The sequence below is a fragment of the Macaca mulatta genome, chromosome 4 (assembly GCF_049350105.2).
Source record: "Macaca mulatta isolate MMU2019108-1 chromosome 4, T2T-MMU8v2.0, whole genome shotgun sequence".
In the NCBI taxonomy this organism is placed as follows: domain Eukaryota; kingdom Metazoa; phylum Chordata; class Mammalia; order Primates; family Cercopithecidae; genus Macaca; species Macaca mulatta.
In genome coordinates, this window is record NC_133409.1 from 156,593,233 (window position 1) to 156,609,172 (window position 15,940).

At 45.7% G+C, this 15,940-nt stretch overlaps 1 protein-coding gene across 8 annotated transcripts; it reads right to left on the minus strand.

The window, feature by feature from the left end:
• Positions 1–234: 234 nt before the first annotated feature.
• Positions 235–15,898, minus strand: BTN2A1 (butyrophilin subfamily 2 member A1). 8 transcript variants are annotated; one of them, XR_013416778.1, is made up of 9 exons: positions 15,700–15,898; positions 15,123–15,237; positions 14,015–14,362; positions 10,370–10,651; positions 8,477–8,698; positions 7,912–7,932; positions 7,790–7,816; positions 5,213–5,952; positions 235–2,066 (listed from the first exon to the last, which is right to left on the minus strand). XR_013416778.1 is itself a non-coding variant. In XM_015135739.3 (8 exons), the coding sequence occupies exons 2-8, from the start codon at positions 15,205–15,207 to the stop codon at positions 5,351–5,353; spliced, it is 1,587 nt and encodes a 528-aa protein (XP_014991225.3). In that variant the 5' UTR covers positions 15,208–15,237; positions 15,700–15,898; the 3' UTR covers positions 4,232–5,350. The 8 variants fall into 8 exon arrangements, 4 of the variants coding, with proteins under 4 accessions (XP_014991225.3, XP_028703603.2, XP_014991227.3 ...); XR_013416779.1 differs by having other exon boundaries at positions 235–2,069; XR_013416780.1 differs by lacking the exon at positions 8,477–8,698.
• Between the last annotated feature and the right edge of the window lie 42 nt (positions 15,899–15,940).

Consider the following 15,940-nt stretch of genomic DNA (forward strand, 5'->3'; position numbering starts at 1 on the left):
GCCAAATCTCAGCCTCTTCAGTTCCTCACCCTATGCATTCTACCCTCTCCATCCTCACCCCTTTCTCTGTGCCAGTTCCCCTCTCAGCTTTTCAGTCCCTCTTCTTCCAGGCCTTGCAGCCCTGGCTCTAAGCAATTTTCCCCACTTACTCCTTAATATTCCTATCTGAAAATCATAGCCCACAGAAAAAAGGTAATCAATAGTTCTCTGTTGTTAATGAAAACTTTAGACAAATTAAATTTAGCAGTTTAATTTGAACAAAGAACAATTTGCAAACCATCAGAATGATCAGGAAGCCATCAGAGAGGTTCAGTAAGCTCATTCCACAAGGGAAGCGACATACAGAAACAGCTTAAATGGTTACAGCTCAGAGTTGGCCTTATTTGAACATAGTCTGATCACTGGCTGCAGGGTTGACTGGAGCCGACTGAAGTTCGGCTACTGGGATTGGCTGAGACTCAGCTATTTGTTACAAAAGTATACTCCTGTGCCTTAAGCTTTCAGTTAGTTTACATACTAAGTTAGGTTGCAGTTCATTATTTAAGGGCTCAAGTAAGGAGCCATCCCTCAGGCTAAATGTAGGTATTATCTCATACCAAATTTAGTTTAATTTAACACAATTATTTCTGCTTTAGTTAAGATTCTCTGATCCAGAATAAAGGAAAAGAAAGCATGTGCTGTACACTCGATCTGAGAAACAGTAAGATAATCCTCTTTGTAGGAATTTGTGTTTTGATTGGCTCAGAGTTACCATTTCTCATCAGTTGCTGGGCAGAAGCCACTGGGGAAGGTTAGAATGAAAACTGAAACTATATTGAATTGTACACATCGATGAAAAATTTCAGCCCTACCTCTCAAAGTGTGTGCAGCTCTCTGTGTTTACCTATTTGAATCATTAATGTGTGTGTTATGTGTAAAATCAGTGTTTCTTCACATTCAGCTGTCTTTCATATCGTAACAGAAATATCAGGAGAACTGGGTGGAAAAATGAAATGATTTTAAGAAGAGAAGATAGGTATTAATTAAAATGATACTGTGGCAGTTTGCAGACATCCCCTTGCATGTAATTGTTACATAGAGGATATTATCATCCTTTTTTTTTTTTTTTTATATTACCATCTTTTACCACAGAGCCAAATGAAAGTATGAACAGAATGAAAACTAGATCTACTGAATCTATTTTAGTACCTCCAAAATTCAGGTCTCAGATCCATTACTGAATTATAGAATTTTCTGGTATCCAGAGTTAGTGCTGTCAGTAACTGCATATTTTATATTTTTCACAAAATTATTTTGGGTGTGACTGAGCCTTTCTTCACCTCTTGCTCCTTTTTTGTGCCATACTGTATTTTCACGTGTATTTGTTTCTCACTCTGACAATGAAATACGTTCTGAGGTTAACCTTTGGGTAGACTGTGGGGGATGTCTTTGTAAGGGGTCCTTGCTACAAACCTTGGGACCTAGTGATAGCAGACAGGAGGCAGTCAGATGCAAAGGCAGGTAGCAATGGGTCCCTGGTGAAACCCCACCTCCAAGCTGAAGACAGTTTAAAGCCTGAAAGTCAAACTACAAGGTAAATCCTCAGCCCTGATTGAGAACTTGTTGAGAACTTGTCTTCATGTTTGGTGCATTTTCCTCTTATTGGTCCCCACTCTTCAACTACTTTCCATATACTCACCCTTTCCTAATTGGTTTTTTACAGCGTTGTGGCCACCTTTGAGTGGTGTCTTCACTTTAACCTTTTTTGCATACTCACAAACCAATCAGCACACACTTCCCATTATGAGTCCGTAAAACAGGCCTGGACCCAGCCACACAGGGGGAACTTTCCTGCCTTCGGGTAGGGGTGCCAGCATCCCCTCTCTACTGAGTGCTGTTCAGTCGCTTGATAAAATTCTTCTCATCCCTCCTCACCCTTCAATGTCTAGTGTATCCTCATTCTTCTTGGGCATGGCACAAGAGCTCAGGAACTGCCGAACGTGGGTACACGCTATAACTCAGGTGAGCTGGGGCATGCCAGTGTAGCCAAGCAAGGCTTGGGTGGGGTGTTGCCGGCCAGAGGTCCCCTGCTTGCAAAGTGATAAAGAAGAAAAATCCTACATCACTAGCACTTGCAACTTTAGTTGGGTCACAAATAAAATATAAAGGCCTATCATTTGTTTATGACATAAAACAGACACTTAAAGTAATGAAAACCCCTAGGACTTAGCTGAAACCTTGACTGACAGAAAATGATACTACAACAGTTTGAATTGAGGCTCTTGGTAGAGTTGGCTGGCTGCTTGCTCAATACCAGATCCACTTTTCTCAGTAATAAAATCCCATTTTCTTATTGCAAGGTATCCATCTCATTTGTAGACAGGGCAGGCCAAGGGACTAGGTTTGAGCCAATTGCTTGAGGGTGGAAGTTTTGTTTATCAGAGAGATTATTTAAGGGGAGGCTAAAACAGCTGGTAGACCCTTACACTCCCCCTATGTTCTACTTCCTCTTATGTAGAATATGGACTTTGGAGTTGGGCAGCCCTTTTGTGACCATGAGGCAACACTGAAGATGCAAGCCACATGCTAAGACAGAAGAAAATAAAGACAGAACTAAGCTGGGGCATGTATGACATTTCAAGTTCTCAGATCAGCCCTTGATGGCCACCATCCATATTTATTGACATGAAAAGCGGTCCTCATTTTGTCAAAGCCAATGGTATTCAGGACTCTGTTATTAATAACAAAATGCAATTCTTCCCTCTACCCACTACAGTTTATCATGAAACTCTTCAAACACATAGGAAAGTTGAGTATGGAATTTCTATCTCCAGCCTTGAGGTCTCACCTGGACTCCTGGTTATTCAATGGACTACTCTGCATCTCCATGTGCATCTCTAATAGCCTCCTCAACCTTAATGTATCCACAACTAAACCTTTGGTTCTGCACCACCCCCATCTTGCTCCTTGTCTCTCCATTTCCCCATCTCAGAAATTCACAACTCCATCTTTCCAGTTACTTTTTCTTCCTTCCTCCCTCCTTCCCTCCCTCCCTCCTTCCTTCCTTCCTTCCCTCTTTTCTTTTTTGACAGATTCTCACTCTGCCACCTCAGGGCCACTGGTGTAAGTCTCAAAGACCAGAGGCTGGAGACTCTGGAGTTGTGATATTGAAGAGCAAGAGAAGAGTGTTCCAGAGAGAGAGAGAGAGAGAGAGAGAGAGAGAGAGAGAGAGATTACCTATCCTCTGCCTTTTGCTCTGTTGGGCCCACAGCTGATTGGAAGGTGCCCAAAGATATTGATGGCAGATCTTTTCCACTCAGTCCACTGACTCGCATACCAGTCTCCCCTGAAAACACCCTCAGAGATACATCCAGAAATAATGCTCCATCAGTTGTCTAGTATTCCTTAACCCAGTCGACACCTAAAATTAACCATCACATTGATTTATTTCCCAAATCCTCTATCCCAACTCCCAAATATGGTTTGAGGATTCCTGGGGTGGGGTGGAGGGTCTCTGACATACGTTTTTGTCCCCCGACCTTTGTTTGAGACGTGAGTTTCACTCTTTCACCCAGGCTGGAGTGAAGTAGCGCAATCTTGGCTCACTGCAACCTCCGCCCCACTGGGGTTCGAGGATTCCGTCTCAGCCTCCTGAGTAGCTGGGATTATAGGCGACCACCACCGTGCCTGGCTAATTTTTGTATTGTTAGTGAGACGGGGTTTTGCCATGTTGACCAGGCTGGTCTTGAACTCCTGACCTCAGGTGATCCACCCTCCTCGGCTTCCCAAAGTGCTAGGATTACAGGCATGAGCCACCGTGCCTGACGCGTTTTTTGTTTTTTTTGAGACAGAGTCTCCCTCTGTTGCTGAGGCTGGAGTGCAATGGCAAGCTCACAGCTCACTGCAAACTCCAATTCTTGGCTCAAGCAATCCTCCATTTTAGTCTCCTGAAGCAAGGACTACAGGTGTGCGCTACCACACCTAATTTTTTGTTTGTTTGTTTTTGGTAGAGACAAGGTCTCACTTAGTTGGCCAAAACTGTTTTAAGGGGCCTGCAAGGTTAATAATCTTATTTTCATATTAATAATAAAACACAGTTTGTGGTTTTTAATCTCATTCTGTCACTAGGATAAAGTTTTTTTGAGCCTATATAGTCTATGATATCTCAACAGAGTGAGTATAAAGGCAGATATGAGAATCCAGTCATATTCTTTTAAGCCACACATTAGATTTGAAAAAAGTTAATCAATGCCACACTTCTCAATAAAATTTATTTTGCTTTGGATACCTTACTTATTTTTTCACAAACATTCTACTTATATTAACCTAGAGTTGGCTTATTCATGTTACTTTAATATAAATTAATAAACGTTGTAAATGTATATAATATAAATAACTGTTGTAAAGGTAATAAATTACAACATTTCTTAGTTTCATTCTCTAATGCCTTAAATACCAACAAATATTAACTCAAATAAACAAAAACTCTTTGGAATCCTCCATCATTTGTAAGGTGTCTAAAGACATCATGAGACCAGGAAGTTTGAAGCCACTGGTGTCCCCATTGAACCTGAATGCTGAGGTAGACCTGGTCCATTACTCCTCAGCTCAGCCAAGACTTCAAACTTCACCCACACTCAGGGACTGAGTACTGACTCCTTGCCAACTGCAGAGACACCTGAGCCAAACCACATCCACATGAGTCCATGTTCTTCATTCATCTTTGTCCCAGGTCCAGGCCTGTGGCTGTGTGCTCTGGAAATCCTGGGGTTGGGTGGAAATGAGCCATCATTTCCCAGGTTCCCTTGGATGTTATGGTGGGACTTAGCCACCCTTACAACCTTGGTCCCTCCCAGTTCTCTGGTTCCACTTCCTCTATCTCTGACCTGCAGATCTGGTTCCCTCTCCTCTCTGGTGGTCCTGTGGATTCCTCTCTCCTCTTACATCCTGATGAACCCTGTTGGCCTCATTCCAAGTCCATATCATCTGGTGCCAACTGGCATACTGGACTCAGTGTGGTCACCCTGATGTTAAACAGCAGGTTTGCTGCCCATCAACTTCTCACACTTTTTTCTTGGCTGGGAGCTATGAAACAACTAGTTCCCTATGCGTGGATCCCGTCCCATAGTTACAACCAAAGGAACTACTGAAGCCACAGCCTAGTGAGGAGGAGAAAACTGGGGCTGAGGGCTGGAGTGGGTGTCAAAGAGGCAGCTGGAAGCTGTTCTCTTACCAGAGGGGAGAAGGGCGTGTCTTCCACCTGGGACGTGACCAGAGGGGAGGAGGGCGTGTCTTCCACCAACAACATTATGCAGTGGCTGCTGAGATGACCAGGGCTTATCTGCACGGCTGTGAGACCAGGGAATTGATTCTACAGGCTCTGATTGGTCCTCACTCTGTGAAGTGTCAGGCCCTCTTCAGGCACTGTGATCCCATTGGCTCCTATGAGTGCGGGACAGATGAAGATGGGGCGGTCATCAGACCCTATCCTGAAGAAGGGCCTCACAGGCACGGAAAAGGCTGAACGGGGACATGTGTAGATGTGCGATCTGTCCCTCATGTTGTAGAAGGAGACATCTCCTGCTTCATAGTCCAGGAAGACGCCCACACGGCAAAGGGACTCCTTCAAAGGGAGAATCCTCTTAGGTGAGGACAGGGCCCGGTATTGCCCTTTATGCATGTCCAAGGTCCAGAAGCCATTCTGAGGAAGCAGCAGGACCTCCTCTTTCCTCTCAACACTGTCTCTGCAGACCCCCACAGTCCACTCAATCACGTTTTCCACCTCCACCTCCCAGTAATGTTTCCCTGAAGCGAAGCTCTCCCGGCCCAGGACACAAGGCTCACTGTCGAATCTCTCTGGGTTGTCAGGCACGCTCTCCCCTAGGTGCCTGAGGGGGCACCTTCTCACACTTCTCCGGTCCTCTGACAGCAAGAGATCAGGATGAGCAGTGTCTGGATCCAGGACCACATCGACTGCAGAGGAAGTTTCAGGTTTAGGCCTAGGGTCTCAGGAACCCTGGGGATTGTGTGGTTCCTGATCCCCAGAGAGGTCTCAGATATCTGTGGGGGGATCCCCAGGTAGTGGCCACTTCCATGAAGGCTCTCTGATCCTAGGCAGCTCACACACTGAGAATTACTGAAGCTGCCCTTCTATCTCTCCAGCAGTTCCCTCAGTTTGAGAAGAATTGGAGCTCTAAGAAATCCAGACAGTTTAGCAAATGAGGCAAAATTAATCATTCTTACTTTCTCTCAGCATTCTAAGATGTGTTCCCTTTTCTATTCAAGACATAGGATCTCTGGCCGGGCACGGTGACTCACGCCTGTAATCCCAGAACTTTGGGAGGCCGAGGCGAGTGGATCACCTGAGGTCAGGAGTTCGGGACCAGCCTGACAACATGGTGAAACCCCATCTCTACTAAAATTACAAAAATTAGCCCGGCATGGTGGTGCACGCCTCTAATCCCAGCTAGTCAGGAGGCTGAGGCACAAGCATTGCTTGAACCCAGGAGGCAGAGGTTGCAGTGAGTCCAGATTGTGCCTCGGCACTCCAGCCTGGGTGACAGAGCGAGATATCATCTCGAGAGAGAGAGAAAAAAAAAAACAACCCAAAACAAAGACCTATGATCTCTGGATTTTCTTTAGTTAGAAACTTTCCAACTTGGCTCAAACCAGCACAGAGGCTTTATGTTCTGCTCCTCCTCTCCCCAGTGGATCAGGTAAGGTGAGTGTTTCCCTTTACACTATCCCGGAGGGTAAAGGGTCTCTTCATTGGTCCTATGTGTTCCTTTTACCAGATCACAACTGACTTAAATGACTGACAAGGGCACCCTTCAAAAAATAAAGGAGAATAAATGTCCCCAAAAGAAAACCTGCTTCCTGAGAGATCTGTAGGCAAATGTGGGGAGGAACTATTCCCATCCAGTTTTGCTTCAACAGTGTGGGTCTGATGTTTTCAGGTATCACTTCTGTAGGTATAAGAAATGCTCCGGATACTGGGCATTCTGCAGGCCTCTCCCATCTGTATTTAATCTTACTTATTCAGTCTACCTTTCTATTGTGTTAAAATGATTTCCTCCATTCCCCAAGTTAATAGGTCCGGCTGTGACAATTTGCTATTTTATTCCACATTGACAGTGGCAATTCTGAAATTCACCTAAAGAGGAAAGGTCCATGTGCCATAGCATCTGGTAAAGCCTGGATTCTGTGGTGCTTATGGGCAGAGGGGATGAATCACAAGATGAAAAGTGCTCACTGAGAGTGGGCAATTGGGTTCTGTGCTCTTCCACTCACCTGAACCCCCTCCCCCGGCAGTCTGTACACAAAGTATCAGTGTTCTCTTAGGAGCAGAAGGCATTTCTGGCCACATACTGGTACACCCTTAGGTCAGGCTTACTAGGGACCCTCATGGCCTCTTCCCCACATGGGTCTGCAACTTAGCACAGTCTACACTATCCCCAGGATATAAGCTGCTAAGACAGCAATGTCTATTTTCAAATTTATCCAGGATCAAAGAGCAACAACTACTGAAACGTAACTCTACTATATATGTGACACTTCTGGTAATCATGTATTAAATTATTCCAAAAGAGAAAGGATCCTGGGATGTAAACCATAAGGTGGATTGAGAGATGTCAGGATTCCCTCACAGAAGAGCCATGATGCATCATTGCTGGGACACTGTTGATGAACTGACCCCAGCTCCCTGCTGTCCCTGCCTAGCCCTGGTCCCCTTGCCCATCTCCTCTAAGGAGTCCTGTTAGCTGGCTGGCAGGAGAAAGCTGAGATCTAAGGGAACATCAGAGGCACTCACCAGCATGTAAGACTGTTCTTCTCCATCCTGCAAGGGACAGACAGAGGCGAATGTCATGAGATGTTGCTAACTGAGCAGAACTCAAATTGTATATGGATTAGTTCAGGAAAGGCTAAACTTACGCAATTCTTCTTGAAGTTGCTCTGAAAAACAAACAGAAAGAAAATCATGTCTTCCACAGAAGAACTAAAAGAAGTTGGGTTTATAGTAAACAGGAACTGTCCTTTCTATGAACAGCAACATCTCCCTTGCCTCATGCCTAGGGCACTGTCAGAAACCAGAAATGATATGTGATCAGGTGGCTGGGTAGTGCCGGTACATTGTTATACTTGCTTTTGCTCAACCATGTAGTACTTCATGTAGCCAGATGAATGGATGCAAGGTGGGCAGAGTGAAAGAACAAAAGCTCTGAGAGATTCATTCCAAGGACGTCAGAGTTCCAAGTCCTTGCTACTGCTGCTGTGCATTTCCTCTCTCTTCCATATGCTGGTACCTGGGAGAGTTGTGTCTTTTCTATGGTGCTGAACTGTCCTCCTACTCTTCTACTTTTTTTTTTTTTTAATTAAACGGGGTCTCACTTTATTGCCCAGGCTGGTCTCGAAATCCAGGGCTCAGGTGATCTGCCTGCCTCAGCCTCCTACAGTGCTGGGATTCAAGCCATGAGTCACCATACTCAGCCTCTTTTACCTTTTACTTGAAGTTCTTTCTCTTTTTGCACACGTTCCTTCTCCAGTTCCTTTACAGCAATTTCTCTTGTTTCCACTACAAACTCCTTTTCCCCTGACAGAATCTTTGTTTCCTTTTGGAGTCTGTTGATCCAGTAGATGCATACGGCAATGATTATCATCAGAAAGACCACAATGATAGGCAGGGCCACCACACAGGGAGACATGCTGGGCATAAAGGATTCTGAAAAGGCAGCCAGAAATGTCCACTTAGTTTGAAACAGAACATCTGGGGTAAGAGTGCCCTTAGGAGCACAGCTGAAGGGCTCCTCAGCCACCTGCTCTGTTGCTTTCTCCCTCAGAAAACTCAGATGGAGAAAGTGATGCTGGCTCAGATCTGGCTGACACCTCAGTGGCTTCCAGGGCCAAGGCCCAGAGGTAGCAAACCAGTCACCATGGGAAGGGCCAGGGTGAATAAAGCTAATCTGTCATGCTGAGTCAGCACAGCCACCATCCTGCCTCAAGCTACCATCACTCATGCCTGGAACACTGCAGTGCCCTCCTTCTTATTCTGCCCTCACCTTCTGTAGTCTACTCTCAACAGACCAGTCTAAGTATAATCATGTTAATTCTTAGCTCAAAACCTTCCAATGCTTTCCACGTCACTTGTCCTAAAAACCAAAGACTGTTTGTGGCTTACAATGCCATGTAGAATGTGTTTTCATTGTCTCTGTGAATTCATCTCCTCTCACTTCCTGCACTCACTCCATTTCAGCCACACCAGCATCGCCTTCTGGGGGTCCTGGAAACTGCCAGAGATGTTCCTTCCCCAGGTCCTTTGCATATGCTTTTCCTGTAGCTGGTTGCTCAGTTCTTAAGCATCTGATGATTCCTTACCATCAGACGGGATGGCTCAATTCCCATCTCTACAGCGAATTCTTCCCTGACCATTCTGTTAAGAATTGCAATGTCTCACACTGCCTCTTTATTCCTTCCTTGCTTAATGTTTCCTATAGATGTTCATCACCATCTGATAGAATATATGGTCAACTAATTATTTAATCACTTTTTGAGGGAAGAGTTCTTGATGTTATTTGTTTAATGATTTACCCTTGGTTTCTAGAACAGTGTCTTAAACATATGATATGCTTCTTGACCATCTGTTGAATGAATTATGAGTGTGTGTCAATAGGGAATTTCCGCAGCTCTGTCCCGTGGAAAATCTCCTACGCAGGAAGGGATGGCTGCAGCATACAGGAACACCAAGTGTAGAGAGTCACTTATCCACACCACCCTCCATGTGTTATGGCTGTTTTCAATGTCTAAAAATTGCTGGCCGGGTATGGTGGCTCACGCCTGTAATCCCAGCACTTTGGAAGGCTGAGGAGGGTGGATCACTTGAGGTCAGGAGTTCGAGACCAGCCTGGTCAACAAGGTGAAATCCCCATCTCTACTAAAAATACAAAAATTAGTCAGGTGTGGTGGAGCGTGCCTATACTCCTAGCCTTTAGGAGGCTGAGGTATGAGAATTGCTTGAACCCGGGAGGCAGAGGTTGCAGTGAGCCAAGATTGTGCCACTGCACGCTAGCCTGTGTGACAGAGAGAGAACTGGTCTTAAAAAAAAACAGTTGCCACAGTGTGAGGACCTTATCGGGGGAAATACAACAACAACAACAACAACAACAACAACAACAAACCAGGTTCACCCTCAGAGAAGAGGCTCCTACTCCTGAGTTTTGGGACTCTTTGAATCTCCTTTTGAGAAGCAGAGAGGCCTCAGCTCAGCTGCAGACTCCTGGTCCTCAGGGCCCAGGACCATTCCACCCACACTGCTGCCCCCATCCCTGCTCTGGGCTCCATCTGTGTGCTGAGGATCCCCATGCACCCAATGAGTCTCAGAGGGCAGAGAACTAACCTGGAATAAAAATGACACTTTCTTTCTTCTGGCTGAGCAGAGTGTCATTGATAGAGCAGGACATGTTCCTCATCGACTTATCTCTGATGATCACAGCTGTGGTGACCATGAAGAGGCCGTCTGTGTCAGGGGTCACGACCTCCTTCAGGGCAGGCACAATCCCACCGTAGGGGTCCCTCCACACTGTGAGGGGCTTTGGGTACCACCCTCTAGATATGCACTCCAGCCGGATGCCTCCGTCCTCGTGGCCCCTCATTTCAATGAGGGGCTTAGAGCCCAGTCCTGTGGAGAGATACCAGAGTTCAGACAAAAGTCAGTGCCTTTTGCATCTCTTCTGTGCCTATTGCATCTCTTCTGTGAAACTAGAAAGTAAAGGTGAAAGAGGGAGGTAGGAAGCAAGAAATAGGAAGGAGGAAAAAAAGGAGGAGGGTAAGGAAGAAAGAACGTTGATGTTAGAGAACACCAGGAGACCAATGGGCCCTGTTTCTTTGTGGTCCACGTACAGACCCCATCACAGCACCAAACATCTATCTGTCTGCTATAAATGCTTATTCAATTTATCCTGCCAGACTAATTTTCTCACTTCAAGATGGGTGTGTCGACTCCAACTTCAAACAGGCAGGTTTTGGATTTCACTTTCTGCTTCTGGGACGACTTCTCAGTAGACCTTAGCTTCCAGAAGCTTCGAGAAGGACAAAAGTCTGCCAGGAGGGCAGAATCCTAAGAAACCTTTTGATCCAAAGTCGCTGACCCTTCTGTCTAGTTCAGAACTTCACATAACCACCGTTCTCTACCACCCATAGGAGGTGATGGTTTTTAGGAGACTTGACAGATCTAGCCCGCAAAGCCAACTCTAATCCTAATTCACACTATTTACCTCCCAGAGGCTCCATCCATTAGGCAGTATTGCTTTTCTTTTTTAGAGACAGGGTTTGAGCTCTATTGTCCAGGTTGGAGCACAGTGGCAAAATCATAGCTCGCTGTGCCTTGTACTCCTGGGCTCAAGAGATCCTCCCGCTTCAGTCTCCCAACTCACTAGGATTACAGGCATGTTCCACCATTCTTGGCTAACATGTTGCCCAGGCTGGGTGATTTTCTTATAGTACTTTGAGAACATCAACTTATTAGAAAGATCTGGATAATCCAGGGACTAAGATAACCATACTACCTTTTCAATATCAGAGATTATCACCAAAAATTCTAAGAAACTAGACTCGCCCTAACTACAATCCATCTTTAAATGAATCTTCCATAAGAGTGAACACTGGGTATGAAAGAGCTGCAAAAGCGTGGTCCTGGGAGACCTTTCAGCCATGTGTGACCATCTAAACTTCTTCTGAGTAATTCTTTTGTAAAGTCTCCCAAAGAATTTTACCAAAGACAAGAAATGAAACCGATAACTTAAGTCTGGTGTGTTGGCTCAATTTAATAATAAAAATTTTTTTTTGACACGGTCTGACTCTATCACCTCGGCTGCAGTGCAGAGGCATGATCATAGCTCACTGCATCCTCAACTTCTGAGGCTCAGGTGATCCTCCCACCTCAGCCTCCCAAGTAGCTGAGACTACAGGCATGTGTCACTATGCCCAGCTATTTTTTTGGTATCTTTTTGTAGAGACTGGATTTTTGCCATGTTGCCCAGGCTTATTTTAATTTTTTTTTTTTTTTTAGACAAAGTCTTGCTGTGTAGCCCAGGCTACAGTGAAATGGTAGAATCTTGGCTCACTGTAACCTAGGCCACCAGAGTTCAAGTGATTCTCTGGCCTCAGCCTCCCAAGTAGCTGGGACTACAGACATGTGCCAGCATGGCTGGATAATTTTTGTAGTTTTAGTAGAGAAGGGGTTTCACCATATTGGCCAGGCTGGTCTCGAGCTCCTGACCTCAGGTGACCCACCCGCCTTGGCCTCCCAAAGTGCTAGGGTTCCAGGCAAGAGTCACCGCACCAGGCCCAGGATCACTTTAATTTTTATCAAGAGAAAAAACTACTTGTACATTTAAAGGCTCAGTAGAATAAGAATTAAAATAACTCAGCAAATTGGAAAACAAAGTTCTTCAAAACATTCCATGAGGTTCAACACAGGAAGCATGACAAAACAGATTTAAGGGCAAAATCAGTCACCAACCAACCTAACAAAGAGAATACAGTAAACAAACCAACAAAAAGTCCTACGCAACCCAATTCAGAGTGGGGAAGGCCAGGCCAGTGTCAGTTTTACAGGCAAAGAATGGCAGATTCCTGCCGCACAGAAACCATAACTGGTCAACCCTGGAGTGCTGTTATGAACACAGTGAGGATGCAGTGTCAAGAAACCTTCCCTCCATGATATTCTGTTTTAATCAGATGCAAGGTTGCCTTTGTGTGTAGCAAAGATGGGTTCTCCTACCTGTTACGATTTGAGGCCCCCAGGGAAGGACCCAATTCCTTAGTCCTCACATCCTCTGGTCTGATGGAGTGAAATGCCACCACAGATTCCTGCACCCGAAAGGCTTTTTCAGTCCTCAAATATATCTGTTTGTTGTTGTTGTTTAATTTTTGATACAGAGTCTTGCTCTGTCGCCCAGGCTGGAGTGATGTGGTAAGATCTCGTCTCCCTGCAACCTCTGCCTTCTGGGTTCAAGCAATTCTAATGCCTCAGGCTCCCAAGAAGTTGAGATTACAGGCACACTCCACAAAGCCTGGCTAATGTCTTTGTATTTTTAGTAGACATGGGGTTGCACCATGTTGGCCAGGCTGGTCTCGAAATCCTGGCCTCAAGAAATCCACCTGCCTCTGCCTCCCAAAGTGCTCTTATTACAGGTGTGAGCTACTGCGCCCAGCCCAAATATACATTTTAAAGCATAATACACTAACCCCAAATTGAATTAATCACTTAATGTCATTTTAACAAACTCCTAGAAATCTCAGTAAATGCATTTTTACGTTGAAGGCTTCCCTATTACCTCCCAGTGAACTTTGTACTCTTTCTCTATGGAGTTAGCAGGAACTATATATAATTTTGCTTCTGTATTTTGTCTTGCTTTAATGAAACCATCTATTTACAATAAGTCAATCTCTCTGCAATCAGCATTTTGGGAAAGAAGTCAAAGGTTAATATTTATCAAGAAATAAGATTTGATATGTTGCAGTTCTCTGGGTAATTGTTGTTTATTCCAGTTGTCTTGGAACAATTATTGACAGTGTCTCCTCTCACTCTCAGAAGTGCAACCTGGGAGGCAGAGGTTGCAGTGAGATGAGATCGTGCCAGCAAGGGTGCAATAGAGCAAGACTCTGTTTCAAAAAGAAAAAAAAAAAAAAAAAAAAAACAAAAGAAGTGCACAGCTCAATGGTAAGACAGGCATAAGACTTCTCTTCCGAGACTGACCATTTTCCCCTGCTCATGGCCTCAGCTGAATTCTGCGTGTGCTTCTCAAGAAGTGAAGCCATTGCCTTAGCAGGGCAAACCCTCTCGTGCGGCCCTTGTGCAGGAGCAAGGATTTTTCCCTGGAATTCCGTTTCCACAGGAAGAGTGTCCCTGTGGTATCTCCCTGTGGAAAGGGGATTCCAGACAAAAATTTGCTGGTCTGCAATGCGCCTGAGGTTAGGAGACATACTTTCCCCAGAGTCACACTGTGCCAAAGCAACAAAGCAAAATGAAGCAACGCACCTGCCACCACGAGGTGCAGGATGGCCTCATCGTAGGACCTGCCTTCTTGGAAGTAACAGCGGTAGGTGCCGTTCTCTTGGGCTGTGACGTTGTGTATGACCAGGGCCACGCTGCCCCTGCTGATGTCTTTGCTCACAAAGGTGGTTCTTCCTCGGTACTCCTCCATCTGCTCCTCTGTTCTCTCTCTTCCACCCTTATACACAAACACTGCGGGGAAGAACTGAGACCGGAACCACCGCACCTCCATGTCCTCAGCATTTTTCTCGGGTGACAGATGGCAGCGTAACGTAGTGTTTTCTCCGACCGTGGCCAGGATGGGATCAGTTGGCCCTACCACAATAAACTGGGCTGTTCAACAAAGGGGTAGAGTCAGACAAAGACACCAGCCATCACATCTCTAAGGCAAGAAAGGAAGCAGATATTCCAGGGACAAACATATTTTTTCCATGGCCATATGGTCTCTTTGGGCTGAGAAATCTGGGGACCAGTAGCTGTGGGTAGTCGACAGCACCCCTGGGAGCAGTAACTATAAAATGTGCTTCTGCTTCATGAAGGAAACCCTGGGGAGCCCGCCCTGAGCACCCTCTGTACACCCTGTGCCCTTGAGGGGTTTTTCCTCCATTCCCCAATCTAGCGCTGTGCCTGAATGTAGTGTAAACTTGAGCCGTGCAATAGAGCACCTACCCACTAGCTAGTTCCAACTGAAATGAGCTCTAAGTATAAACCATACACAGGATTGTGAAGATTTAAAATTTCAAAATATTGACTATCTTATTGGTAATACGGTGTATTAACTATTTAAATATTCATATTTGATTATTTGGGGCGAAACACAACATAGTATACAGATTTATTTCATGTTTCTTTTTACTTTTTAAAATAAAAAGTAAAATTTAATTCTTTTTTGAAAATTTGCAACTGTACATGCACTTGGCCTTTGTGCCTCGCTGTGTTTCTTTTGGACAGTGCTGGTATAAATTCAGTGAACATGACCAGAATGAAAGGATAAGTCAGCAACTCCACAATCCTTTCTTTCTTTCCCTTTGCAGACCACAGGGTTGATGTTCCTTTCTGATAGGTGACAGCAGCAAGTGGGACACATCGCTACCTGAGACCAGTGCACACAGTCGGAGAAGGAGGAGGAGGATGAGGGAGGCTGGCAGGGAGAAGTGCAGGGCAGCAGCTGGTTCCATGAGCACCCAGGGCAGGCAGGGACGGGAGGCCTAGGGTTACAGAGGAGAATCAGCCTAGGAGTCTTGGCACCTCAGTGCTGGTCGGGCCCAACCTCTCCCGTTACTCAAGTAGGTCTCATCAGTGCCCCAAAGTCATGGAGTCCCCTGCATCCGAAGGCTCAGGTATCTCCCGAGAGAGGGATTCCTTAAACATTCCATGAAGTAAGCCATGAGTACAAAGATAAATGGGCCCTTTTCCGCCCTCCTCGGCTCACTTCTCTGGCCAGAGCCCGGTTTCTTCAGTTGTCGCTGGATTCTATCACACCCTCCTCCCTTCACTTCCCCTTCCCGAGACTCAGGCCGGGCAGCCTGAGGTAAAGCCAGGCGAGGCCGCGATCCCCCACCGGTGGCCTTCCCCTCTCCCAGAACCCCGTCTCGTGTCCACAGCAGATTCCGCTTCTCACACCTACTGTGCCCACCCCGGAGCTGTAGCGCCTTCCTTCCCTTTCCTACCTTCTAGAATTAACGTTGCGTTTTCTTTTCTCCTCTGGTTCTGAAATGACGATTTTCCAGTCGCCCCTCTTCTCTCCAAGCTGCCCAGGGGCACAGGCACTACTAGACGCAAACCGTCCCAAAAGAGGAGAAAAAATTGTACTTCCCCTTCCCCTAGGTCGCCATGTCTGGAGATGCAGGAACCGAGATCTGGACCACTGGGCTTCCCCAGCCTCAAGATTTCCTTAAAGAGTTTAGAGTC

What these genes read in the sequence shown, in the direction of transcription:
- BTN2A1 (XM_015135739.3), bottom strand. Translation starts at nt 15,207, where the DNA reads ATGGAACCAGCTGCTGCCCTGCACTTCTCCCTGCCAGCCTCCCTCATC. An exon ending in AAGTGTCATTTTTATTCCAG is followed by an intron (nt 8,699 to 10,369) that starts GTTAGTTCTCTG and finishes CTGCCTTTTCAG; the next exon opens with AATCCTTTATGCCCAGCATG. An exon ending in GCAACTTCAAGAAGAATTGC is followed by an intron (nt 7,817 to 7,911) that starts GTAAGTTTAGCC and finishes TGTCCCTTGCAG; the next exon opens with GATGGAGAAGAACAGTCTTA.